General features: G+C 36.3%; 2 protein-coding genes across 4 annotated transcripts; both read right to left on the bottom strand.

The window, feature by feature from the left end:
• Window positions 1-3,289: 3,289 nt before the first annotated feature.
• LOC132275177 (endo-1,3;1,4-beta-D-glucanase-like) lies at window positions 3,290-9,059 on the bottom strand. Of its 3 annotated transcripts, none has more exons than XM_059776592.1 (7): window positions 7,563-9,059; window positions 6,666-6,687; window positions 5,304-5,427; window positions 4,877-4,967; window positions 4,666-4,755; window positions 4,280-4,380; window positions 3,290-3,610 (listed from the first exon to the last, which is right to left on the bottom strand). In XM_059776592.1, exons 1-7 carry the CDS (start codon window positions 7,708-7,710, stop codon window positions 3,470-3,472), a joined length of 717 nt encoding a protein of 238 aa, XP_059632575.1. In that variant the 5' UTR covers window positions 7,711-9,059; the 3' UTR covers window positions 3,290-3,469. The 3 variants fall into 3 exon arrangements, with proteins under 3 accessions (XP_059632575.1, XP_059632577.1, XP_059632576.1); XM_059776594.1 differs by lacking the exon at window positions 7,563-9,059 and adding an exon at window positions 6,832-7,514; XM_059776593.1 differs by lacking the exon at window positions 7,563-9,059 and adding an exon at window positions 7,117-7,514.
• A 77-nt stretch (window positions 9,060-9,136) lies between these two features.
• On the bottom strand, window positions 9,137-26,869 carry LOC132275175 (endo-1,3;1,4-beta-D-glucanase-like). Its single transcript, XM_059776589.1, has 7 exons — window positions 26,611-26,869; window positions 26,010-26,031; window positions 12,109-12,235; window positions 11,647-11,737; window positions 11,435-11,524; window positions 11,033-11,133; window positions 9,137-9,521 (listed from the first exon to the last, which is right to left on the bottom strand). Exons 1-7 carry the CDS (start codon window positions 26,756-26,758, stop codon window positions 9,381-9,383), a joined length of 720 nt encoding a protein of 239 aa, XP_059632572.1. The 5' UTR covers window positions 26,759-26,869; the 3' UTR covers window positions 9,137-9,380.
• Between the last annotated feature and the right edge of the window lie 853 nt (window positions 26,870-27,722).

Below are 27,722 nucleotides of genomic sequence, written 5' to 3'. Positions count from 1 at the left end.
TCATCATCGTGTTTCTCCTAATGCCGGATTAGACTACATTAATTCTTTGTATCATTCTTTTTAATTACTTGTCATATTAATTATTATGTTTAATTTTTTAAAATCATCTTTAACTATTCATTCCCGTTATTTTTTCATCTCTTACTTTAAATTAAACTTCTTCTTCTTAGAGAAGCATCTCAGAGCTACTTTATCTCCCACACTTTTATTACCGATCTTAAAACCATCTAACCAATCTTATTTCAACTAGGGGAAGGGAGGGTGTTGTTCTAGTTTATTTTTTTAAAGCCCAACACTTGGCTCTATAGAGCATAATTGATTTAAGAAAGGTCTTATAATTTTTCTTTTAACTTATACGTTATTCGTTTATCACATGAAAAATAATTCCTTGTGACCTAGGAAGTACATAATTACTATTTTTTCATGAGAATGGGTATGAGAGAATTGGAATAGTTGCTAGTTATGTTCTTATCTCACATGTGACTGAATTATTTGTGATTAGACTATATCAGCGGTCAGTAGGGATGACCTATTCACTGGTGAGTAAACAGATCTGTCCTTATTGTTATTATTATTATTTTTTACAATGACAAAAAATACACTCATATATCTATATGTTCCAATGAGAATTTGAACCCGGACCTTCCAGTCAAACCTTTCAATGAGAATTTGAACCCGGACCTTCCAGTCAAAACCTTTCAAAACTTTGTATGTAACGAAATTTTTTCATTATATAAAAAGTATGATAAACTTTTTTTTCCTAATAGGTACTAGAGGTGCAAGTTGGGTGGGTTCGGCCCAACCCAAACCAAACCCCGCCCAAGTTATTCAAGGCCCAACTCGTAATGATCTAACATCGGGTTATCCCACACCCAACCTGAAAAGTGATTTTTATTTTTATTTTTATTATTTTTTATTATTATTTTTTTTCCCAAATCTTAAATCGAGCTAGGCTCAAGTTAAACCCAATTACTACTCTCACACACTCCTTCCAAGGAATAGTATGCACCTAAGAGGAGTCTAACATTATACGGGTGCTCCTTAGACTTCAGGATCAAGTGACTTACCTATTTAACTCTTTAAGCGTTCATGTGTAAACATTTTATTATATGTATTATTGTTTCAATTTAAAAAAACATATATTTTTCAATTTTCATTATTTGTCAAGTCAATAAAGTAGAAGAGAGTTTTATTTATTTATTTGGGGAGTAACTTAAGAGAATTTACAAACTTTGTTTGCGAGCACATGTAGTTAGGATCACGGCATGCATAGATAACAAATTTTGGTTTGTGCAACTAGAGAGCATTTTAGGTTGGCACACAATGTACATGTCCTTCACTACATATGACTTGATATGCACTATTATTTAAATTGGAACACAAGTTAGTGAAAGCAATTTTAACAAAATTATACTTGAATATGTCTTTTTTTGGCTAAATGATTGAGCATTTTCGGATTTGAGACCAATAGTGCATGATTTTCAGGTTTGGCAAGTCACTCGCAAAATCCAATAATGCATGATTTTCAAGATCCCAATCTGGCCTAACATTTACTACTTTGAGCTCAATAAAGATGATGCTCTTCAAAGTAGACAAACAGAGGACTACGACAATATTTATACGCTTTTTGAATGTTTCACTTGATATGAATCTTTTTCATGTTTGTTTGTTTGTTTTTATTTATTTATTTATTCAGGTGTGTGGATCAGTAGTGGGCCTTCTCCAACATAATGTGAGTGGTGATGAGTGAAGACTAGACAGCCACTAGGTCCACCTCACACAGACAGCAAATGGCACTCAATTCCATTTTCTTGTGCTCTGCTGGCATTTATTCTCTACCATCAAAGGAGACATCAAGATGTGGACTTCCATAATTTTGACTCCATAACTCTTTTAACATAATCATCTGAATTAGCCTTAGATGGCATGCCCTACCTTATTTCCCATTAACACAAAATAATTATTTGCAAACCAAAATTCAAATAATGTGATTAGACTCACACTTCCTTTCTTTTCGGTTCCATAGGTTGAATGGAACTTTTTTTTTTTTTTAGGTTAACTTGGTTTATCCAACTAATCCCGTGAAAGGCGTCTTTCCATCACGGAATATGACCACGGAGGCGTGGCGAGAAATTATTTGCACTCATTAAGAGTCTAAATTCAGGCTTGAAGCTACATGAGGCAGGAGAACAAGTGACCTCACCGCTTGAGCCAATTCCTCGGACCTCATGTTTAGGTTGAATGGAACTTGCTTTCCTCTTCAGTTTAGTTTCTTTGCAGAACAAGTACAAACTGTAAAGAGGTAGCAGTAGCACTCAACATTTTCCCAATAATGGATACCCTTTTTAGCTGGAGGTCCAGAAGAGTACTGTTGGGTTATCTTCAAAGATGGGTTACCATTAACTTTGCTAACAATCACCGTCACCCTAAAACTCTAAAACGACACTAAAGAGAGACGATACCTTACTGTTGCCGCCACCAACTCAGGGACGGAACCAATGAAGGCCCGGGGGGCACATGCCCCGCCCTCTATAATATATGTAGTAAATTTTTTTTTTTTTTTTTTTTTTTTTTTTTTTTTTTCTATATATATGAAAAATTTTATTCACTGCCCCCCCAAATTTTGTGGGTTCTAAAGTTATTTCTTTATTTTTCTCTTTTACTCTTCAAATTTCTTAAATTTCCTTAAAATAAAAAATTAAATTTTCTTTTCTCAATTGAAACTCTTAACTTCTTCTTCTTCTTTTTTTTTAAAGTTGTCTCATTTTTCTTTCTTTTTTTCTTTTTCTATTTCTATTTGTTAAAATTCTTCTTTTTAACGTGCATATTTGAATAATTTTCTTTCTTCTTCTTCTTTTGTATTTTATATTTGTTATATATATATATATAGCACCGTGCCCCCCTAACTTGAAATTCTGGCTCAGTCCTTATACCAACCCTTCTAGTTGTTGTCAGCCCACATTGCTGGAGATCATTTTAGAAAAAGGGCAAAGATAGATGAAATTAAAATTTTGATGTACTTAGAATTGATTTGAATTATTTTAGAAATATTATAGTACGTTTTTATTTTCGAGTTTGTTTTATGTTTTTTTCGTATATAAAAGCTGTTACGTAATCAAAGACTTCAGTTTTGCCTAAGATGCCAACTCATGCCACCCTTCAGAATTATGTAAAACAGGTCATCTACTATGTCAAACCAATATTCCACAGCACAAATTCTATTCATTCTTTAACATCTTTAAACCAAACCATAAAAAAATGGAAAAGAAAAAATGAGGGAGTACAACCATTCTAGTCTTCAAAAGCTTTCATAACTATCAAAGCAAACAGCAATTCCAGATACTTTCAAATTACCACACATTTTAAAACTCTTTTACGCAAGTTACAACACATCAAATTGTTCCATAATTTCACACATTGTCACTTATATTACACATCAAAAAACTATTCATATAATTTAATAATATTCTTACTTTAGGTAGTTAACAAACCAATTCAACATATCTCGGTGAGACTCTTCTGCAGACTTCACAGCCACTTCATCTTCATCCTTGTACCTCACGGTCCAGCCATGTGTAGCTCCAGGAAATATCTTCACAAAGCCATCAACCTGCAAAGAGAACACATCACCCCTCAATTATTATGTACTACATAGCTTAATTACTTCAAATTTGAGATTATGGAGTTAATTTGTCACCCCAATTTCTCACACATTGACATGCATCCATCACAATTCTCATATCAAGAATTATTTAAAAGATTGTTTTGATACATCCCAATGTTGAAAAAGGAACCGGTTGTCAATTTTGAGAGGTCACTCACCAATAGGTTTCCGATTATCAGTTTTCTTTTCCAACAAAATAATTCTTGAATTACCAAAATCAAGGAATCTTAAACCAACAAAGCGTTATATATCTGGATACAAAATATAAGGGCCTTTTGGATTTAAGAGGGTAAATGAATCTCCTTCGAAATCCAATTCTGTTTTATAAAGTATATAAACACAAAATGTATCTGAAAGAAAACTTGAAAGAAGACAAAACATAAACTTGTTCTTTTTTTCTCTGCTTAAGAAAACACTCCATTAGCAATCAAAAAAAGAAAGATGAGTACAGGTTTACAGCAATATAGGGAAGGATATGACCACTAAAAACTGAGAATCTGCTAATGAACATATAAAGGACAAAAGATTGCAAAACCCCCATTCAAATTTTTTTTATTTTTATTTTTCCCGGCATTTTACCTACATATATAAATGAAGTATTAGCTTGACAATTACCTCAGGCTTAGCATTTAGGGCCCCCTCAAACTGTTTCAAGAGTTCCGGTGGAGAATAGTTGTCAATTTCAGCTCCTAGTACCGAAATTGGAACCTTAACCCCTGGAAATAGTGCAGATTACTAATGTTTCAGCAAATAATCAAACCACTCATGGCCCAAGTTTACCGTTCCCACCCCATGAAAACGGAAAAATTAGAACTCATACTTCCCATCCCACCCCTAAAAGAAAAAAGGAAAGATATTCAAGAAAGTTTCTTCTGAAAGAAAATTCAAGGCAAACATGATTTTCAACGGCCTACTCTAAGTACCCAGATAAATTTACTGATAGAACAAAATTTAACCAAATAAATAAATAAATGGAAAAGGTTCGATGATGGACTTCATACCCTGAATATCATCTAGAGTGACAAATGAAGGATGTAACATCACTGCAGCTTGGATATAGGCATATTTTGCTAGTTCCACAACCACCTTGGCTGACAAGAATTAAAGAAGCCAGCTCTTAGCCAACTACAATAATTAAGAAAAAAGTTGCTGAAGTAGAAAGAAATGTAAATTGTAGAGATCCATGACAGTTTTCCAGAAAAAAATTCTCACCGCCCCAACAAAAGCCTGCAGCTCCAATTTTGGACACGCCTTTACTTTCTAGAGCAGAAATTACATGTTGTGCATCTTCAAATCCTTTATTCTGCAGGAACAATAAAAATATTTCAGACACTAAACTTTAGAACTACTTAAGTTGGAGTATGAAAAATTAAACAATTAGGTTTACTGATTTCAACCTTGGTCAGAAAAAGTTAAAAAGCACACGGTTCAGTATGGTTGAAAATTTTAGAAAAAAAATCACGTTTTCAGCTGAAAATGAGACATGAATGGGTCAGTAAATAGCCGATATAATTGTTTGGCTTTAAATGTTAAAACTTCTGGCAGGCCCCAGAGATATAATACATTCTGACGGAACCACAACAATTAAAGTTTCCCACAGCAATACTTCAATTTCAAATTAAAATCAATGACAACTAACCGGTTCGTGATCCTTTATCCAAACTTGTAGAGGCTTTTCAGCATTATCTCCATGGGGATCTCCATATAAGAAGTCAGGAACCACCACATAGAATCCAGCGGCTCCAACTTTGTCAGCAAGCTTCCTTTTACAGTTGAAAGCTACCGATATTAGCTTCCAATCGTATAAAGAGTGCTATTGGGTCATCCATAGATTCATACTGCTAAGCCTTCCATTTGCCGACTTAATTAGAGTTTACTACATTGTCACCAACATAACACAACTGTGCAGAAATGTAAACATCTGAAGCCAAACTTCTTTGAGGCTAAATGTCAAGTTGCAAGACATAGACTCCAAATAGTCAATATGGGGGTATAGGTACAATATGTCCATTTGAACATGTAGCAAACAAGATTATCCAATGATTCAAATAATATATACATGAAAATCTCTTGTTATATTCCTTTTGTTATTCCAATGACCATGCTGAACAATTTATATGAGCACCATTTTATCCCAAAAAGTAAAAGAGGTAATTACATAATATGAGTACATAGCCATGTTCCTATGTGCTTGAATTTGGAGATTATATAATCTAATACTCGGATACAGATGACTATACATGACACATTTAAGCGAATCCATGTAACATAGTGGGGAACCTCATCTCCAATTCTCTTGAAAAGTAATGAATTTGACTCATAATATTGGAAGGAAAGTTTGAAAAAAAAAAAAAAAAATCAACAATAATGGAAGAAAGCTACTGATTGAAGACGATAAATCCAGTTGTTCCTTGAATGACAAATGTAAACCAATTTTCCTACATAAAGGCAATGGTAAATTAAGCCTATTTTAGAGTCAAACTATATGATCATACTCAGAGACTGTGAAATCCACACGATGCAATGCCTAGATAATAGTTAATTCATTTCTGAACGCGTCTTTGAAGGTAATCTGCAATTTTCGATGAGTTAGGGAACATAACAACTAAAAACCTAATTTCTGAAAAAAAAAATAAAAAATGCAAAAACATGCTAAATGGTAAGTCATCAATCATCATACATGGAGGTGATTTTTATCTTTTAATCATATTTCCTTCATATTTACAATACACTGTTGGATTCTAATAAGTCCCCCAATTTAAAATTCAGTTTTGGAATTCTGTTTCATGAGTGAATGCAAGAGGAGCATACACTCTTCAGTGGTAGAAACTTAAATTTTTTTTCCTAATCGGATGACAGAGAACAAGCAACCTATATTAAATTAGACACGAAATAGCCCAACAGGAAGAAAAAAAATACTAATAACCCAACTAGTTGTGAAATCAAGAGAAAACATTTCAAGCAATTATATATTAAAAGCAGAGTTGACAATTTACAATACCTCAAGTTTGGAGCTTCATATCCTGCAGGATCAGGTCATACACAAGAATTAGATATGACATTGACCATGATCATGACAATTACATGATTAAGACTCACCAAAATAAAAAATAAAAAAAATACATGATTCAGAAGGTAAGAATGATTTCTAAATTATATATGAGCACCTGCACACATATGCGAACGTAAGATCCAATATTAACTTTACATATATATTTTCCCAGATCTTTGGAAAAAACAGGATAACTAATAAACCGAAATAATCAGGAAAAGAAATACGTGCTCAAATAAATTTTTTATAATGGGAAAATATGCAAATGAAGGAAACTATAATCTAGATGATTGTTAAAAAAAAAAAAAAAAATGAAAAAAAAAAAAAGGCCTTTATAGGTACCGACTATCAACAAAAAAAGCACAATTCAAGATAGTCTGATGTTATTTAAAAAACCAACCCCAGCACATTTTCATAACCCAAGATAAAATACCCAACAGATTAATCGATATGGCTCAAATAAACCACATAGGCGCACAAAAACATTAGAACCAATAAACTGTACGATTGGTTTGTTGGATCACGATCCACGAAAAATTGACATAGGTCATAATGATTTGGTTCGGATTTGGGTAAAAAAGGACCCACCCGAACAAAACCAAACTGTTAAATAAATTTTTATTAATAGAGAATATAACTTATCATCATCAATGGACATACATGGTATAAAACTCTCCTCTTTTATAGGGAGATTGAGTATTCGAACACGGGTGAGGTAAAAAATACAATGGGTATGTTTGTTTGGACTTTCAAATATATATACACACACATATATAGGATAATCATAAATTTTGAAAGAAAAAAAAAAAAACAAAAACAAAAACATAAGTAGTGCTAAGTATATACCATAAACATCAGAAACCAGTAGGATAGCAAGCTGGGAATCAGGGGAGCCAGTAACGTAAGACTTGAGGGCTCCAAGTTGTTGGACATGTCCTTCTCCACAGCTTGAGCTGAGGGTTGGTGGGTTCTCACAGCACTGAGGTCCTGACATCCCTCAGATCTTTGAGAAGAATAGGTGGGTACAATTCTACAGTCACAAATTATCAAATATATAATGACTAACCATGCTCACTTTCCTTGTCAAACTTTTGGATTTAATATCTTATTTTGACCGTTGATGTTCTCAAATTATGGTTATTTTTTTATTTAAAAAGTCGTCGTCACACACACACACACACATATATAAATATTGTGATACAATATTTTCGGAGATTTGAACATTTGAACATTAATTTTTTTATTTTTAGAATAAGATATCACTGGTCACATGTCTTGTCACAATTATTAAATTGAAATTTCGAAAAAACGTGTAAATAGTTGTTTTACCATCTTTTGTTACTAATTTTTCATAAAAATCATTTAATGCATACTGTTTAGTTTTAGCTTTATAATTAAATATTATGTATTTTTAAGTGCTCTTGTTTCTTACTTTCTTGTTAATATTTGAAACTCAATCTTTATTTATTTATTTTTATTTGTTGTACTTTATCACTCCAGTACTAAATAATTCTTTTCCCTCAATCTGTCCTAGAATTTCCTTTTCTTTGTTCCCGATACCACCTCCATTTTTTACCATAAGTAATGTTATTCCTTCACAATTACTTTGACAAAAAACATACGATATCATCGTTTATGATTTAAGCCCCAACTTGGAGGTGTTTGAGAACTCTGGTCAGTTTTCTCATCCCGCTGGTTCAAGACAAACAATGACTTGAGCCACAAGAACTAATTCAGTAGAATCAAACAATTCTTTTATACACATAATCCTCTTAAAAAGGTAATCAAGGTTGAATGGAACTTGCTTAACTCAATATATATTCTTTTCAGATTATATACAAACTGTAAAGAGGTAGCACTCAACATTTTTCAACAATGGATACCCTTTTGAGCTGGAGTTCCAAGAAGGGTTGCCATTAACTTCAGAGATTATTTTTCCAACAATCACCATCACCTCCACCACCAATACCCAAAAAACTTTGAAATGATACTGGACACCTTACCAATACCACCACGACATTGCTACACTGCCCGACGCCACCCACCCTTCTAGCTGTGTTGTCAACCCACCTCTAACACAGTCGCATGGACCGCTAATTTTAGGTACACATAATAAACCATTTCCAGGTAAGAGGAGGATGAGTGCCTATCTAAAGGAAAATGAACAGATGCCCTCTCGAATATTTGAGCCCCAAAGGCAAAGGGTCAGGGTGTTGTCCACTACCACAAGCCTCACCTTGCATAGGCCTTGGTCCAAAATCAAGCCATCCTTCACAATTACGTAAGAGCATCCAGTGTCCTTTCTTTGCCACTTTGTAAGACATGATCTACTATGTGAAACCATCATTCCACATCACAATTTCTGCTCATTCTTTAACATCTTCCGATCAAACCATAAATCGAGGAAGGAGTACAAGCAATTCTAGTCTTCAAAGCTTTCAAAATAATGAAAGCAAACAGAAATTTCATATACTTTCGAATTACCACACATTATCAAACTCTTGTGTGATGGCTAATAAGGTACTACACATCAAATTGTTCCATAATTTAACCCATACTGTTACTTATGATAATTGAAGTAACATCCAACATATCCAATTATTCACGTGGCGGTAGACAAGTTATTACGCATCAAAAAAGTATTCATATAATCTAATAATGTTCTTACTTTAGATACTTAACAAACCAATCCAACATATCCCGGTGAGCCTCTTCTGCACACTTCACAGCTGCTTCATCTTCATCCTTGTACCTCATGCTCCAGCCATGTGCAACTCCCGGAAATATCTTCACAAAGCCATCAACCTGCAATGAGAACTTGGTGACATTGATTGCTGGACTGAAATAAAAGTTGCCACCATATCTAGTAGTGTGCAAGTGTAACAACTTCCATACAAATATTTGAGCTTGAACTCATTCTAAATAAAGGCCATATAGCAGAAGCTGAACCCTCAATTACCTTTATTAATATTCTAACAGGGTTTTATAAGTCAAGATTTGGAATTAGGGAAAACTGGGGCAGATACACGAGGCCCATATTATCATATCCTCGAATTATTATGTACTCGTAGCTTACTAAAAATTCGAGATTATGGCTGTATTAGGTGGGGTGTATGGAGTTAAATTGTCACCCCAATTTCTTGCACATTGACATGCATCCATACAATTCTCATACCACTAATTATTTTAAAAGATTGTTTTGATACATCTCAATATTAAAAAAGGATCCAATTGTCAAGTTTAAGAGGTTACCCACCAACAGGTTTCAATCATCGAAGTTCATTTCCAGCAAAATAATTCTAAAATAACCAAAATAAAAGGAATCCTAAAACAATAAACCGTTACATATCCAGATACTAAATATGAAGGCTTGTTGGATTTAAAAGGGTAAATTCATCTCCATCCAAATTCAATTCTGTTTGAGAGAGTATATAAACAGAACATTGTATCTGAAACAAAATTTTACAAAAGATGAAACATAAACTCCTTGATGAAGATAAATTCATCTCCTTCCAAATTCAATTCTGTTGTTGTTTTTTTTTTTTTATTTTTATTTTTTATCATCTGCTTCAGAAAATACTCTATTAGTAATCCAAGAAAGATAGATCGGTGCAGCTATCTCTATAGGCAGAATATGACAACAAAAACTGAGAATCTACATATGAAAATGTACAAGGCAAAATACAAAAACCCTCATTTTATTCATCCCATTTGCAAATAACCACCCTGAACTTAAAAGAAACCTTGCACTATCAAATACTTGCAAATAACTTTCTTTTGATCATTTAGCTATGAGCATAGCATAAAATTGCGCAGCTGTCCTTATGAAATAGAAACGAAAAAATTGAGGTAAAAGAAGGATTTTGAAAGAAAAAATTATCCACTATTAACTTAAAGCTCTAGAATGTATTGTTGAAATAATTCAACCCAATTTTCTCAATTTGAGTCCCAAATATGGATCGCTACATAAATTATCGTCCAAAAGTAATTTAGTCCACTCCACAGAAAAAGACATGTTGATAAAAAAATATAATGTTAATATGTCATGTGGCTAACTTCTTTTTCATCCACTTTCTAATGGATAAGACTGCATATATCTGACTCTCCCCAAACCCGCAGCGGGCCCTTTTTTCTAATGGATAATGTATGGCAGGTGGTAATTTACAGACTTTTATAAAAGCATAGGGGTTATTTTCCAAATTGATAGTTCAGGTGGTTATTTCAAATCTGATAAAGTTCAATTTATTTCTTTGTTTTATTTTCATCTTTTACATTTTGCCTAAATATATAAATGAAGTATTAGCATGATTGCCTACCTCGGGCTTTACATTTAGGGCCTCGTCAAACTGTTTCAAGAGTTCCGGTGGAGATATTTGGTCAATTTCAGCTCCCAGTACGGAAATTGGAACCTTAACCCCTGAAATAGTGCAGATAGTGCAGATTATTAATGTTTCAGCAAATAATCAAACCACTCATGGCCCTAGTTTACCCTTCCCACCCCATGAAAACAGAGAAAAGTAGAACTCATGCTCCCCACCCCTAAAAAAATAAATCGAAAGATATCGATAAATTTCTTTTTTAATGGAAATTCAAGGGATATTAACTTCCCCTTGCTATCAAAATGATTCTCAACAGCCTACTTTAAGTATCCAATTAAATTATTGGTAAAACAAACTCAAACCCAAAAACTTGGGAATGGTTTAATATGGAATTCATACCATGGATATCATCTAAAGTGACAAATGAAGGATGTAACATCACTGCAGCTTGGATATAGTCACACTTTGCTAGTTCCACAACAACCTTGGCTGTTAAGAATCCAAGATGCCGACCCTTAGCCAATAACAATAACAAAGAATAAAAGTTGCAGAAGTTGAAAGCAACATAAATTATAGAGTTTCATGACAGTTTTCCAGGAAAAAATACTCACCGCCCCAACAAAATCCTGCAGCTCCAATTTTGGACACACCTTTACTTTTTAGAGCAGAAATTACTTGTTTTGCTTCTTCAAATCCTTTATCCTACAGAAACAATAAGAATATTTCAGACACCAATGCTTTAACACTGCTTATGTTGGATTATGAAAAGCTAAGCAATTAGTCTTCCTGATTTCGGCCTTGGTCAGAATAAAGAAAAAAACACAGTTCAGTATGGGTGAACTTTTAAGGAAAAAACCATTGTTTCCAGCTGAAAATGAGACATAAATGCCTAAATGGGTCAGTAACTAGCCAATATATTTGGATGATATTAAATGTGAAACTTCTGGCTGGCTCCAGAGATAAATATGTTCTGAAGGAAACCACAACATTTACAGTTTTCCACAATGATTATTCAATTCCAAATTAAAATCAATAACAGTTAATTCTAACGTATTATAAAGATGACAACTGACCGCTCCGTGATCCTTTATCCAAACTGGAAAAGGCCTTTCAGCATTATCAAGTACATAGGGATCTCCATATAAGAAGTCAGGAACCACCACATAGAATCCAGCAGCTCCAACTTTGTCAGCAAGCTTCCTTAACAGTTGAAAGCTAGTGATGTTAGCTTCCAGAAGCATATAAATAGTGCAAATTTGGTCATCCATACTGCTAAGGCTTCCATTTGCTGACTTAAATAGCATCTACAACATTGTCACCATAATAACACACTTGCGCAGAAATGTAAGCCAAACTCTTTCGCCCTATTGTTATTCTTTGAGGCTAAACATCAAGTTGCAACAACATACACTCCAAATAGTCCATATTTCACTTTCTGATTCAAGTACTATATACATGAAACTCTTATCATATCCCTTTTTCTTATTGAATTACATAGTGGGGAACCCTATCTCCAATTATCTTGAAAATGAATGAATCTGACTCATAATAATGGAAGAGAAGTTTGAAAAGTAAACAAAATCAACAAAACTGGAAGAAATCTACTGATTGAAGAAAACAGATCCAGTTGTTCCCTGAATGAGAAACGTAAATCTGTATTTCTATATAAAGGCAATGGTAAATTAATTAAATTAATGGTAAACTTATTAGATAGTCAAACTATATTATCATATCCAGAGATTGTGAAAAACATTTGATGCAATGCCTGGATAATAGTTATTTAATTTCTTAAAGCCTTTTGAAAGGCAATTTGCAAATTTAGATGAATTAAAGAACATAACAAGTAAAAACCCACTAAATGGTATGTATTTAGATGAATTAAAGAACATAACAAATAAAAACCCGCTAAATGGTATGTAATCAATCATCATACATGGAGGTGACTTTATCTTTTCCCCATATTTCCTTCATATTTACTATGAGCATTGATATGATCACCGAAAGTTTTCAAACAAATGGAGAGCCGAATGCTCCCAAACATGAGTACCATCTCAACCATTAAACGATTGGGGAGCGTTCGACTCCCCATTCGCATGAAAACTTTCAGTTACTTAAACATTTTCCATTTACTATATGTTGACCCTAAAATCGGCTCCTAGGATCCAATCTTAAATTGATGGAAAACGGGCGTGCCAGAACCAATTGTATGGTTCGATTGAAAATTGTCAACTTGTAGTCTCTTTCAAGGGTTGACTTTCAGACGATGCGAGGATAAAGAGAACAGTGATACTCCTCTTAGAGTTCAAGAATTGTCTTAGTTAAAAGGACTTTTCAATGAATAAATTATAGTAAAAGATTAAGAGAATAGAAAAGGGAGGAAAACAAATATAGCAAGAAAAGAAAGGGAAAGAATGAGGATAGAGAGAGAGAGAAATAGATAGAAAGAGAGATTGAGAAATATAGAAGGAAAGAAAGAAGAAATAGCAAGGATGCTATTCTTGGAAAAGCTTGAGAAAGCAAACAAATAATAATAATGATTCTGAGGGTGCTGGACCTCTAGTACAGCATGCCTCTTTGTTTATTTATAGAAAATATCGTAAACAAATTCCTACCAATTAGTATTCTAATTACAATAAAACTCTCACTAACTACTAAATTTAAACTCAAATTGAGATTCCTAGATAAAGATTAATTCCTAACTAAAATATGGTAAACATATAAATCCTATCTAACATAAAATGTCTCAAAGGATTTCAAAAATATTCCTATCCGATCAATGAGCCTTTGCGTGCAGCCTTGCCCTGTCTAGAATCTGCCACGTCACTATTCCTTTACCTACAATCCTTATTCATGTATAACACTGGTAAGCTTTATTTCAATCTGAATTGTTGATCCGAATTACCTTCAGCCCAATCATGACCCAAATCCAGTGCTTTAAAGCCATACTTCCAAGCCCGAACTAATCACTGCATCCTCAACCCAATTTTTGTGCAATCCGAGTGCCTAAACATCATTATTCTTCAGGCCCATATACTCTTGGCCCATAATACCATGTTAATGTTTATCGAGCCCAATTAGAGCCCAGATCCAAATTACCAAAATGGGTGCCAACAATGCCCCCCAAGTTTTGGTAGCCATTTGGAACTTAGGCTTCCAAAAGTTTAAACTACGCACCCATTGCAACTTACCCCATACACACCATATAGACTCCAAACCCCATCATGTTATCAGTTCCCAAAAACTGCCGATTGACATTACCTATCTAATCCGTAATTAATACTGCCGTAAACTCTTCTTCTTCTAACCACCCACGATTCATTTACCAAAACAAATCTGTATCGGCCAAACTCTTCTTCCAAAATTTCTCATCTCCATCAGAAAACCCTTTTCTTCCTTTACAATATGTCTTCGAAAAAACAACATCCAGGTCTTAATCTAGAATCTCCTATACTAGCATCGACATCTCATACCCAAATGACCAAGAGTACCCTCAAAACCCTACCATCTTCTGAACTGAACAATACCACACTTATCGATTTAGCAAATAATGCTAAGGGTCTTGGTCCAGCATTTGTCAATCGATTTCCTCCATCTTTGTCTCCTTTTTACCCTCAAGGGGAAAACCAACTTCCTTTTCTCAAACCTGTGTATCAGACTGCTAAAGGTGAGAGACCGTCTCTGTCAATCAGGAATTGGCATCCTCCCATGCCCCAATGGAATGAGTGGGTGGATCATGTGTCTGTGGCTAAAGGTGATCTATGGAAGCGCATAGGCATCTTTGACATCATACAACTCAGTAAGCTTTCTTTTACTCTAGACAAACCACTGTTTTTTGCATCTTTACACTTCTGGTCACCCACCACCAATTCGTTACATCTACGCTGTGGGATGGTGGCCCCAACCCTTAGGGACGTTTGTGTTCTAACTGGACTCAAACCGGGAGGTGATGATATCAATTACCTTCTTCAAGACCTAGAAACCAATTTTTACTTTCCTGAACAAGACGGCTCTAAACATCACGTCCAATCTCACGGACCATTCCTCAAAGAAATGATTGGAGAACCTGAAACTAAAGTAACTGAACAGGAACACATAGGCTTTCTATTGTTGTGGTTATGTGGACATTTCTTGTGTGCCCCTGCAATCCAAAGTACTAAAGATCTCACCCAGTTAGCCATAGCACTGTCTAAAGGAAAATCCATGGCATTAGCTTCATTCCTGTTAGCATCTTTATACAGAGGTTTATCGGACCTCACTGTCTCAAGTTTCTCTCAGTCTGGAGGACCTTTCTGGCTTTATCAATTTTGGTTACATGCTTACTTTCCTGAATTGTCCCCCAAAATTCATCTCTCAACAAGTGACTCCCTAATTTCTTTTGGGTATGCCCGAACTAAACCCAAGGAATAATCATTCCTTGATTGTTTTTAATTCTTTTATCATCAATGTACACCCTCAATTCCTTCCCTTTTCAGACTGTCTTTTGGTTCCCTCTTGGTTGCTTCCTTTAACTGCCGATTCCTCAGTAGAACAAATTGAACTACACAAGACTGCTTGGGGCCATTTCTTGACTGCCAGAGATATTTCTTGCAATACCATTGCTCCCCACCATGCAAAGAGTCGGACTGGGGTAGAGTTCTATAACCCTGCACAATTAGCCAAGTAGTTTGGATTGACTCAGCTAATTCCATTACCCCCTCATTCTTCTTATAACAAGAATTTTCATAAAAGAGTGAAGTTGACTGATAGCGACCAAGTCCGTGATGTGACAAATAAATTTCAAACACTCTTAACCAATTTTCAATACAACGAATTCGTAGAAGAACTAGCCACTGACCCAAACTTCGAAGAATGGTGGTCTTCCTATATCTGCTTTACCAGGTCAAAAGAGGTTGTGCAGCTTGTCAATACTCTCCTTGGATCCTACAAGTTCATCTCCCTCTCTTTTCAAGGAGGAGAAAACATCACACCTGTTGTTCTTACCACAACTCTTACACAAGAGAATAAGCCCATTAAATCCACCAGTCATGTTCCACCTACAACTCCAGCAGGTAGAACTAGATCACGCTTTCGGCAGAGTAAGTTGTGATCTTTATTTGTACTAATCAACAACCATACTATAATATGGATTTGTTATTTTTCTTTTCTTTTATATAATAAAAAAAAACTGCAGGTGCTCCACCCTCTGCACCAGAAGGAACAAATCCACCCTTGTCAGCATCAACTCCACCTGATCTCTACACTCCTCTTCAAAGCATACCTCCTGTAGCTGTTACTCAGGTAGTACTTATAATCAAACTTTAACCATTCTTCTATGCATACCACTCTCTAATTCTTTTATTCCAGAAGAAAATGAGAAAGAAAACTGTGGGAAAAAAGACTGCTAGAAAATCAAGGGCCAAAAGACACTTCGTCTTGATTGATGATGATGAAGACGAAGATGAGGATCAGGTTGTGTCCAAGAAAAAGAAACCGACCACTGAAACTCCCATGGTAAAATTCCTTAACGCCTGATTACATTTCTGGTCAACCATTATGACTAACTCGGCATAAATTTCAGGAAACTCCACCTTCTTCAGAGCAAAAATCAAGTAGAGATTTTACTGTAGACACCATTGAAAAGGAAAAGATTGAGTTTTCAGTGGATCAAGAACAAAAACCTTCAGGAAAGATCTCTCCAGCTTCCTCTCAACATTTAACTTCAACCCCAATGAAAGAATAGATTGGAGACTCCGAGGAAGTAAGTGTCTAAAATGAACATGATATTTACTTATTTATAACGATTGAAACTGATTCAATATATTGCAGGTGTAGAAAGACCCTTCTTCTCCTATTGTGCCTGCAAGATCCAACCCAAGTTCACCATTCACCACTTTGGATTCTCTCTTTGACTCTGTGTTTGATTCCCTAGATCCTGAATCCCCTGCAATTCCAACTGGACTAGCTCCCGATACTCCTTTAGAGGTAACACAGGCTGTGCAAGTGTTATTCAACATGGTGCAACAAAACCTATCTTTTACCCCCTCGTTCAAAAATGAGTTGACCAAAACACTCTCTTTCCTGAGTAGCTACCCTGGATTTTCCTTAAGTGATTCGGTCTTTTTCAAAAGCTTTCAGCTCCAAATTCCTACTATCATCACTGCATTCATCGAGTCAAACTAGGTTCTCCAACACTACTCCACTCAAACCCAAGAAAAAGAAAAGCTGGCTAGAACTTTGAAAATGGGCAAAGAACTCCACTCAAATTTGAAGAAACAAGCTGCCAAGTTAGAAACCCGGGAGAAGAAACTTCTAGCCGAGCTTGCTCAGTTACAGCTAGACAAAACCCAGCTTAATGACAAAGTGATGGAATTAAAAATCCAAGCTGAAACTGTTGCTCCCAAGTTCAAGGTGCTGCAGACCTAATTGCCTCAGTTGGAGCGATCTAAAAAACAAGCGGAGGCCAAGCTCCAACAAACCACCACCTCCTGGGTCGATTTCAAGGCCAAATTTGAAGATTTTTACACATACTTTACCCGACTTTGAACAATTATCTCTTTCTATTTACAATGGTCTGTAATATGGTTTTGAACAATCTTATTTTTCATGGGGCATGATTTGATGTTTTGAACAGTATTTGCTATAATGACCTCTAGAACTTTATTTTGCTATATCTTTATTCTGATTTATAGCTTCAAAACAACTTACATAAAAACGAAACAATACAATCCAATTTATTTTCACTTAATGGAGGTTTTCTTTTCCTCCATAAGTTTAAAAATAGTTGGATTATATTTCTTCAGGTACCTTCCATTTATTGGTCTCTCATGGATTTCACTATCTAGATCTTTTAACCTGTAAGCGCCTCCATGCAATACTTGATGAACCAAATATGGACCCTTCCAAGTAGGTGACCACTTGCCATAAACTCTATCCACCTTCCCAGATGGAAGAATTGTTTGCCATACCATATCACCTTCTGCAAATGACTTGAACTTCACCCTTTTGTTGTAAGCCCTCATTACTTTTGCTTTATGGACCATAAGGTGATCCAAAGCAAGTTTCTAGACTTCATCTAAGTCTTCCAACTCGGCAAGCATAGCTTCGTTATAATCGGCAGGTATGAGATTATGTTGCAAAGCTACCCTCGCCGATTTTACGTTTAACTCCATCGGCAACACCGCATCATGACCAAATGTTAGCCGATATGGAGTTGTTCCCGTACTTGTCCTTTTTGAGTTTCTATAGGCCCATAAGGCTTCTGAAAGGGCTTCATGCCAACGCCTCGGCTTGTCTTTTATCATCTTTTCAATAATTTCAATCACAACTTTATTCGAAGCTTCTGCTTGGCCATTCCCTTGAGCATAATAGGGTGTTGAGGTAACCATTTTCACTTGCATATCAATGCCGAGTTGTAATACTTCATTTGCTCGAAACACAGACCCATTATTGGCAACAATTGCTTCTGGTAAAACAAATCGATGAAAGATATGTCGCTCTAGAAACTGTATCACAGTGTTATGAGTTACTGAAACATATTCCTCGGCTTCAACCCACTTAGTAAAATAATCAGTAGCTAAAATAATCCAATGATGACCTTTTGATGAAGGAGGATTAATCTTACCGATTAGATCCATGGCCCAACCTCTGAAAGGCCATGGTTTAACTAATAATTGCATTTCTATTGCTGGAACCCACTGCATTGGGCCATGCTTTTGACAGTCTATACAGCCTTTTGCAGAAGTCATACAATCTTTTCTCATTCCAGGCCAATAATATCCATATCGGCGTATCAACCATCTCATCTTTATGCCGGCTTGGTGAGCTCCACATATCCCTTCATGTACCTCGGTCATAATCTTCAAACCCTCAAACTTGCTAATACACTGAAATAATAATCCATCATCAGCCGATCTTCTATAAAGATCTCCATCCATAAGAACATAATCGACTGCACTTCTTTTTATTCTTCTATCGACTTCTAGAGTTGGATGTTGCAAGAACAGGATGTAAGGGATTCGCCAATCATCATCATCCAACTCGGCAACATCAATGGCAAAGACTTCTTCCATAATTTGATTTCTTGCTTCAGCTAATGGAAGAGATCGGCGTGTAATCTTCATTATTCTTTCCTTCATACCACTCGGCACCCTGACTCCTGAAGCAGTCTGTGCTAAATCATTAGCTATTTTATTCATGGCCCTTGGTTTATATTCCAAAGTCACATTATGAAATTGGGTTGCCAATGAATGGAATGATCTTAATTGCCAATTCAAGCATCTGAAGTCTTTTGAGATTTGATTAATCACTAAACTCGAATCTCCCACAATGTGGACATCTTTGATTGCCATTTCTAGCAGAATTTCCAAGCCGATAATCAATGCTTCATACTCGGCTTGATTATTTGAGAACCTGAAATCCAAAAAGAAGGAAAACGAAATTTGACTCCCTGTTGGGGATATTATCATGATGCCAGCTCCTGAGCCTTCACTGGTACTCGACCCATCGAACATTAAAGTCCATGGAGTCATGAATATGGATGCCAAGTCAAGCTCATCAAATACTTGTGACTCAATTTCAGGCGAGGGATGATCAACAAGAAAATCTACCAATGCTCTTCCCTTAGTTACCTTTTGTGGAACATATGTAAAGTTGAACTCCGTTAGTGCCAAAGCCCACTTGCCAATCCGGCCTTTGATTAATGGCCTTGATAACATATACTTTATAAGATCGGTTTGACAAACAATATAAACCAAAACAGGCAACATATAGACTCTTAATTTCATTGCTACAAAATACAAAGCCACACATAATTTCTCAATCGGTGTATATCTACACTCGACTGGAGTTAAAACTCAGCTGAGATAATATATTGCTTGCTCACTTCCTGCTTCATTCTCTTGTGCTAACATAGCTCCAATGGATTCTTCAGCAGCCGATAAATATAATTTCATCGACCATTTCTTCCTTGGTGGCATCATGACTGGAGGACTCGACAAGTATTTCTTAATCTGGTCAAATGTCCTTTGATATGTATCATCCCATTTGAATTCTTCCATCGGCTTCAATTTGAGTAGCGGGAAAAACACATGTAACTTCCCAGCTGTATTAGCAATAAATCTCCTAAGATAATTCACTTGCCCAAGTAACCTCTACAATTGTTTCTTGCTTCTCGGCGCACTGACATCAATAATTGCCTTAGCTTTATTCCTATCGATTTCTATACCCCTTTGATGAACCAAGAAACCCAAAAAGTTTCCTGCCGATACTCCAAAAGCACACTTTATTGGATTCATTTTTAGCTTATGAGCCCTCATCCTCTCAAAAGATGCTTTGAGGTGGACTAAGTGCTCTTTCTTCGTTGCTAATTTCACCACCACATCATCAATATATACCTCCATAAACTTACCGAGCATATTATGGAAAATAGAATTCATGGCTCGCTGATATGTGGCACCAGCATTCTTTAACCCAAAAGGCATTACCACCCATTCAAAAGTTCCAATTGATCCGGGACACCTAAAGGTTGTCTTTGGAATATCCTCCTCAGCTATATAAATCTGATTATAACCTGAGTGTCCATCCATAAAAGACATAATTTGGTGCTTTGCCGCTGCATCAATCAGTTGATCGGCAATCGGCATTGGATACTCATCTTTTGGAGTTGCAAGGTTTATGTTTCGGAAATCAACACATATACGTAATTTTCCATTCTTCTTAATAACAGGGACTACATTTGATAACCATTCAACATACCTTGTAGTTCGAATGAAGCCAGCATCCAGCAATCGTTCGATTTCCACCTTGACTTTTTCTACCACCTCTTGAGACATTCGACGAGGTGGCTGTTTATATGGCTTGTAGCCATCTTTACTGGGCAGCCGATGTTCCACCAAATCTCTGGATAAACTTGGCATTTCCTCATAATTCCAAGCAAAACAGTCACTGTATTATTTCAACATGCCGATAACCTCGGCTTGTAATTCTGGTTCTAACAATGCACTGATATAAGTTGGTCTAGGCTCTGCGTCAGTGCCTAAATTCACCTCCTTTAATGGATCCTGAGTTTCTGCATTTAGATCATCGAGCTTAGCTGGTGCTAACTCCAAGTCTTCCAACTGAATTGCATCCAACTTTTCATTACTGAACCGATAGATCTCAGTAAGATTAACCGATGGTCCTGGCTCTATTATTGCTTCTTTTTCTAGCTGTTTTTCGGCTATATATGCTTGTAGCCTAATGCAAGCGGCCCTAAAGGCCTGCTGCTGAGCAGCTTCCCTTTCAAGTTTCGCTTCCATCAACAACTTGTTCAACTATAGCAAGTCGAGGGAGTTCTACCTTCAGCCTGGAATTCTCCTACTGCAACTCGCCGATTTCATGGTCAGCAAGACTTCTTCTCATGGTTGCCGAGGTTGGTCTTCCGTCGGCTCCTGTTCCCACAAATCGAATAGGAACACATTCTTCGTCATACAAAACAGCATCTGCCAAATACACTTTTGCCCCAAATGGCTTATCATCGGCATTTACTATTTTCACTTTATCTCCATCCCAAAAAATCAGCATCTGGTGTAATGATGATGGGATACACATATTTGGATGAATCCAATCACGGCCTAATAACAAATTATAGGAAGCCATGGATTCAATAATAAAGAATGCCGCAAAAGATGTCCTACCTCCAACTTTTACTTCTAAGGGAAGGATACCCTTAGTGCTAGTAGAGCCTCCGTTGAAACCACAAATTGCTACATCAGTAGGAATAACATTTTCCATACTCTTGCCGAGTTTCTTCAATGTGTTTGCTGGAATAACATTCAGAACCGAGCCATTGTCTACCAAGACTCGATTGATTGGTTGACCTTCTACCCATACCTTAACATACAAAGGCCTGAGTTGTTGAGTCATTGCTAACAAAGGTTTTTCAAAGACTACCTTCTCTGCCGATTCTGAGGAAAGAATTGATAAATTCCGAATCAGCTGAGTTTCCTTCTCATTCTTCTCAGTACTTGCATTTTATGCCGATGGAGCCTGGAACATTGCTAGTAATACAAATGCCATGTTACATGACATCTCATCTGAGAAACTGTCAAACTGAATTTTGAACTCATTGTTGCGTCTAGGCCACGTCAGCTGGTGTTCCTCATCTTTATTTGGAATGCCGAATTCCTCGGCTTGCACTACTTTGCTTCCTCCCTCAGCTTTCCTTTTTTCCTCAGCCCTTCTCCTTTGTTCCCTACGCTTCTGAGATCAAGTTAGGCCCCTATTCTGATATTGTTGAACTTTAGGGAACTTTGGATGATTAACTCGAGTCCATCTATTTTCAGTTGAGTCCGTCCTTAGTTTTACAGTTTGTACTCTATATGAATCGGCTCCTTTCTGTACCCAAATTTCTGACTGAACCGACGACTGCCTCTTGAAACTGGGATGCCGATTTTGGGAATGAAATCGGCTAGATTCCACTTGCCGAGTTGGCCTTCTCGCTTTCAAATGGCCGTTGCTGGGACCACCTTGCCGAGGCTCCTCCCCAGGCTTCAATGGGAAAATAAGCCTTTCAAGAATTCCTTTCTTCTTTGGTTTAACCTCCATTGGCACATCTTCCTTTGGTTTTTGCTTTCCTTTGCAATTTGGGCAACAACTATGGTCAATCAAGGCTAATTGAGCCTCCCTTAATTGCTTCTGCAATTCTGCCATCTTTTCAGGTGTCGCAGTTGATGAAAGGAACTCACCAGATATCTTTTCAGCCTCCTGCCGATTCTCTCGCTTGGCTAAGCTTATCACATTTGTAGATGTGATTGTAGGAAATGGATTAGAATCTACCTTCATAGTCTCTGAAGTTTTCTTCGGGAATTTTAAAGTACCTTTGTCAATAGCTTTCTGCAACACACCTCGTAGAACAGTACAATCATTAGTAGCATGGTTCCAAGAGTTATGATACTTACAATACTATTTTCCTTTCAAGTCACTTGCCGATGGAATCCTATACCTTTTAGGCAAAGATATCATTTTATCGGCCATCAAGTGATCAAAGATTTGATCTGCTTTCGACAAGTCGAAAGAATAACTTTTCCCGGTATTGGCAGGACCTTTCCTTGTTGCCGATATTGATGTTGATGCATTGCCCCCCGTGGTCGGTTTAGGTTTAACCAACGCCTCACAAACGTATGGCTTTTTGATATTGACTTCTGCAACGTCAACTTCTAATTCATCTCCAACTTCTGCTGAAAATATCTCATAATTAGGGTCCTTGTACCAAGTACCCTTAGAAGAATTCTTCCTCTCTTTCTCTTCTTTAAGTATTTCCTCATACCGAGAAGCCCTGTCTGCCAAATCAAAGAGATTTTGAAACTCAACCCCATCAAACCTCTTACGATGTTCAATGTCTAGACCATTTAATGCCAACTTGATGTATTCTGGTTCTGGCAAACTTACTCGGCATTTGAGTTTAACCTTTCTGAACCTGGCAACAAAAGTCTCAACCGATTCACTCGGCAACTGAGATAATCGAGATATGTCTACCAGTGTAGCTTTTGTCTCTGTTCAGTAGAATTGGGTATAGAACGCCTCCTCCATCTCATCCCAAGTCTGAATAGAATTGGCCGATAAGTTGTTGTACCATTCAAACGCCGCTCCGGTAAGAGAGCTAGAAAATAACCCCATCCTTAACCAAGGGCTAGGACCTGCTTCTCCACATTGTGCGGTGAACCTTGCAATATGCTGCACCGTAGAGAAATTTTCTTTGCCACTGTACATAGAAAAATCGGAATACCGATAATTTCTAGGCAACTCATGAGCATCGACATGATCAGTATAGGGCTTTTTGTATACTGGCCGAGCACATCTGCGACCTTGTGCTACTTCAGCCTATATTAAAGCCAAAATCTGAGCCTTATCAATCCCTGCATTTCTTCCTGGAGAATCATTTGGGTGCCGAGGAATAAATGGATTAACCCACTCCCTTTGATGATCAGCATTTACTTGCCCCCCAGCAGCCGCTGGACGTATCAATGGATTAGCCCTACCTTGGTTTAGGTTGCCTACTACTTTTTGCTGATCTCTCGCTGGTGAATCGGCTGCACATGTGGACGCTGCACATTTTGACTATGCTGATCATTCATTGGTGGCTAGTACACCGACATAGTATTTACTGCCGGCAAATCTGATAAGATTGGTGGATTCCCCATTGGCATACCGAGTGTATGATTCGGCACATTGCCGATAGTAATACCAATTCCTGCACTTGGTGATACGATGCTTGTTCGAGGCCCTTGGGAAATATGTATCAATGGTGCCGTCATACGCTGAAATATGGACTCATTAATATGAGATGCTTCGGCTTGATCATGTCGATTTTGATTAGCCGATATACTGGTTTCAAGCCTTTGATTCATCTTCTCCATTTGAGCGTACATCATTTGATTTAATTCTCCAGTCATCGACCTCATCTCATGTATCTGAGAAACCAAAATTTGATTTGATTCCCCCACCTGAGACCTTACTTCACCGATCTGTGCTTGCTGGGCATCAATTTTCTGCATAATCAATTCCAGTACCTGACCCAAAGGAAGATCGGATGGAATAGATAAGTCGGCATCATCACCAACGCCAAGTTGCTGGTTCTCTTCATCCGCATTGTCACCTGTTGTCACACCTTTCGAATTTCTTAGCTTTAGAGGCATATTTACTATAATTACTCACCTGATGGGTCCCACCGGGCGTGCCAAAAATGTTGATCCTAAAATCGGCTCCTAGAATCTGATCTTAAATTGATGGAAAACGAGCGTGCCAGAACCAATTGTATGGTTCGATTGAAAATTGTCAACTTATAGTCTCTTTCAAGGGTTGACTTTCAGACGATGTGAGGATAAAGAGAACAGTGATACTCCTCATAGAGTTCAAGAATTGCCTTAGTTAAAAGGACTTTTCAATGAATAAATTGTAGTAAAAGATTAAGAGAATAGAAAAGGGAGGAAAACAGATATAGCAAGAAAAGAAAGGAAAATAATGAGGATAGAGAGAGAGAAATAGATAGAAAGAGAGATTGAGAAATATAGAAGGAAAGAAAGAAGAAATAGTAGGGATGCTATTCTTGGAAAAGCTTGAGAAAGTAAACAAATAATAATAATGATTCTGAGGGTGCTGGACCTCTAGTACAGCATGCCTCTTTGTTTATTTATAAAAAATATCGTAAACAAATTCCTACCAATTAGTATTCTAATTACAATAAAACTCTCACTAACTACTAAATTTAAACTCAAATTGAGATTCCTAGATAAAGATTAATTCCTAACTAAAATCTGGTAAACATATAAATCCTATCTAACATAAAATGTCTCAAAGGATTTCAAAAATATTCCTATCCGATCAATGAGCCTTTGCGTGCAGCCTTGCCCTGTCTAGAACCTGCCACGTCACTGTTCCTTTACCTGCAATCCTTATTCATGTATAACACTGGTAAGCTTTATTTCAATCTGAATTGTTGATCCGAATTACCTTCAGCCCAATCATGACCCAAATCCAGTGCTTTAAAGCCATCCTTCCAAGCCCGAACTAATCACTGCATCCTCAACCCAATTTTTGTGCAATCCGAGTGCCTAAACATCATCATTCTTCAGGCCCATATACTCTTGGCCCATAATACTATGTTAATGTTTATCAAGCCCAATTAGAGCCCAGATCCAAATTACCAAAATGGGTGCCAACACTATACATGTTCAGATTCTAACAAGTCTCGAATTAAATACTCAGGTTTCGAATTCTATTTCATGAGTGAATGCAAGAGGAGCATACAGTGGATCGCTCTGCAGTGGTGGAAACTTAAATATATTTCCTGATCTGGATGAATAGAGCAATTAACCTATATTGAATTAGAAAGGAACTAGCCCATCAGGAAAAACAAAAACCACCTAGTTGTAAAGTCAAGAGAAAACACTTCAAGCAATTATAGCCAGAAAAACTGCATTCAGATAGTTGCATAAGTAAAGTTTAGAATTAACAATACCTCAAATTTGGAGCTTCATATCCTGCAGGATCAAGTCATACATGAGAATTAGATACAGTCATACGACAATAACATGATTTAGAAGGTAGGAATGATTTATAAAGCATATATGAGAGAACATGCACACATATGAATACATTATCATCACCATCATCTAGCCTTAATCCCATATAAATGGGGTCCGCCACGTGATTTCTCTATCTCCAATCTTTTCTATTACATGCTAATTCACCAACTATATTTAACTTTTTAAATATCATCTTTACGTATAAAGCTAACTAAAATCATCTTCAAAGAAAATAGGATAAAAATAAACCAAAATTATCAGGAAAAGAAATACATGCTCAAATAATAATTAATTTATTTTTAATGGAACAAAATGCAAAGGAAGCAATAACCACTTGTACGAAGCAAAAATCTAGACGATTATTAGGAAAAAAAAATATAAAAAAGAGCAACCTTTAGACGGTACCAACAAAAAGAAGCACAAAACACCAGCACAATTTCACCATCCAAGATAAATACCCATCAGATTAATCAAGAAATACCCAAATCATACAATTTGGAAATAAATAAATAAATCATAAGTAGAGCTGGGTACCAAAAATATCAGAGACAAGGAGGATAGCAAGCTTGGAATCAGGGGAGCCAGTAACGTAGGACTTGAAGCCTCCAAGTTCTTCTACATGTCCTGCTCCACAACTTGAGCTGAGGGTTGGTGGGTTCTCACAGCACTGAGGTCCTGACATTCCTTAGATCTTTGAGAAGAATGGAGGGTAACAATCACACAGAGAGTGTAATTATCCAGGTGTTTGACTATGGTTCTGGAGCATGTGTGCATATTAAGAGGACAAGTGGCACTGGGTTGGTGAAAAGAGAAAACATTATAACGGATTGCCCTCCTTTTAAGAATAAAATACGAGTCTTTGGTTATTATTATTTTTATTTAAAAAATATATATATGCATGAATTTTGCTTACACACTAGTTTTTTTCTTTTTGAAAAATATTATTCCAAAAAACATAGTTAAAAAAGTTTAAATTTAAAGAATGAAAATTCCTTTATCTATTCAATATTTTGAAGATTAAATTAAACTAATTTTAAAAACTCTTAACGAGAACAGGAATATACAATTGACAACTTCATATAATTGTATTTTTTTTTTGTCTCTACTTCATATGATTGTATTTTTTTTGTCTAGAGAATTTCAGATAATAATTTTACCACCATGCTACTTTTTGTTGATGATATACTTATCCGTCAGTCATGACACTAACAGAATTAACAAATTGAAGAAAGAGTTAAGTTTTTGCATTAAAAGATTTGGGACAAGCAAAAAAAATTCTTGAAGATTATCTGTGACAGGAAGGTCAAGAAATTGTGACTATTACAAGAAAAATATGTCAAAAAGGTGCTTAAAAGGTTTTATATGGACAAATCAATCCAGTTGGGTCTCCTCTTGCTAATCACTTCAAATTCCACTGAAGGACAAAAAAAATAAAAAATGTATGCCATGGTGTGTAACCAAACATGGCACATGTAATTGGTATCGATAATATATTTGTTTCTAACGCTAGCAAAGAATATTGGGCTGCACTGAAGTGGATTATCAGGTATCGGGCACTTTCAGAGTTTGTCTTTGTTTTGGTAATTGAGAAATTCACATATGCAAATATGGCCGGAGATACAAATTTTAGGAAGTCAAATTCAGGA

This window comes from Cornus florida, unplaced genomic scaffold (genome assembly GCF_030987335.1).
Source record: "Cornus florida cultivar Cherokee Brave unplaced genomic scaffold, ASM3098733v1 CherokeeBrave_3.0.0_Hap2_Chr09, whole genome shotgun sequence".
Classification (NCBI taxonomy): domain Eukaryota; kingdom Viridiplantae; phylum Streptophyta; class Magnoliopsida; order Cornales; family Cornaceae; genus Cornus; species Cornus florida.
This window is presented reverse-complemented; position numbering and strand designations above follow the sequence as displayed.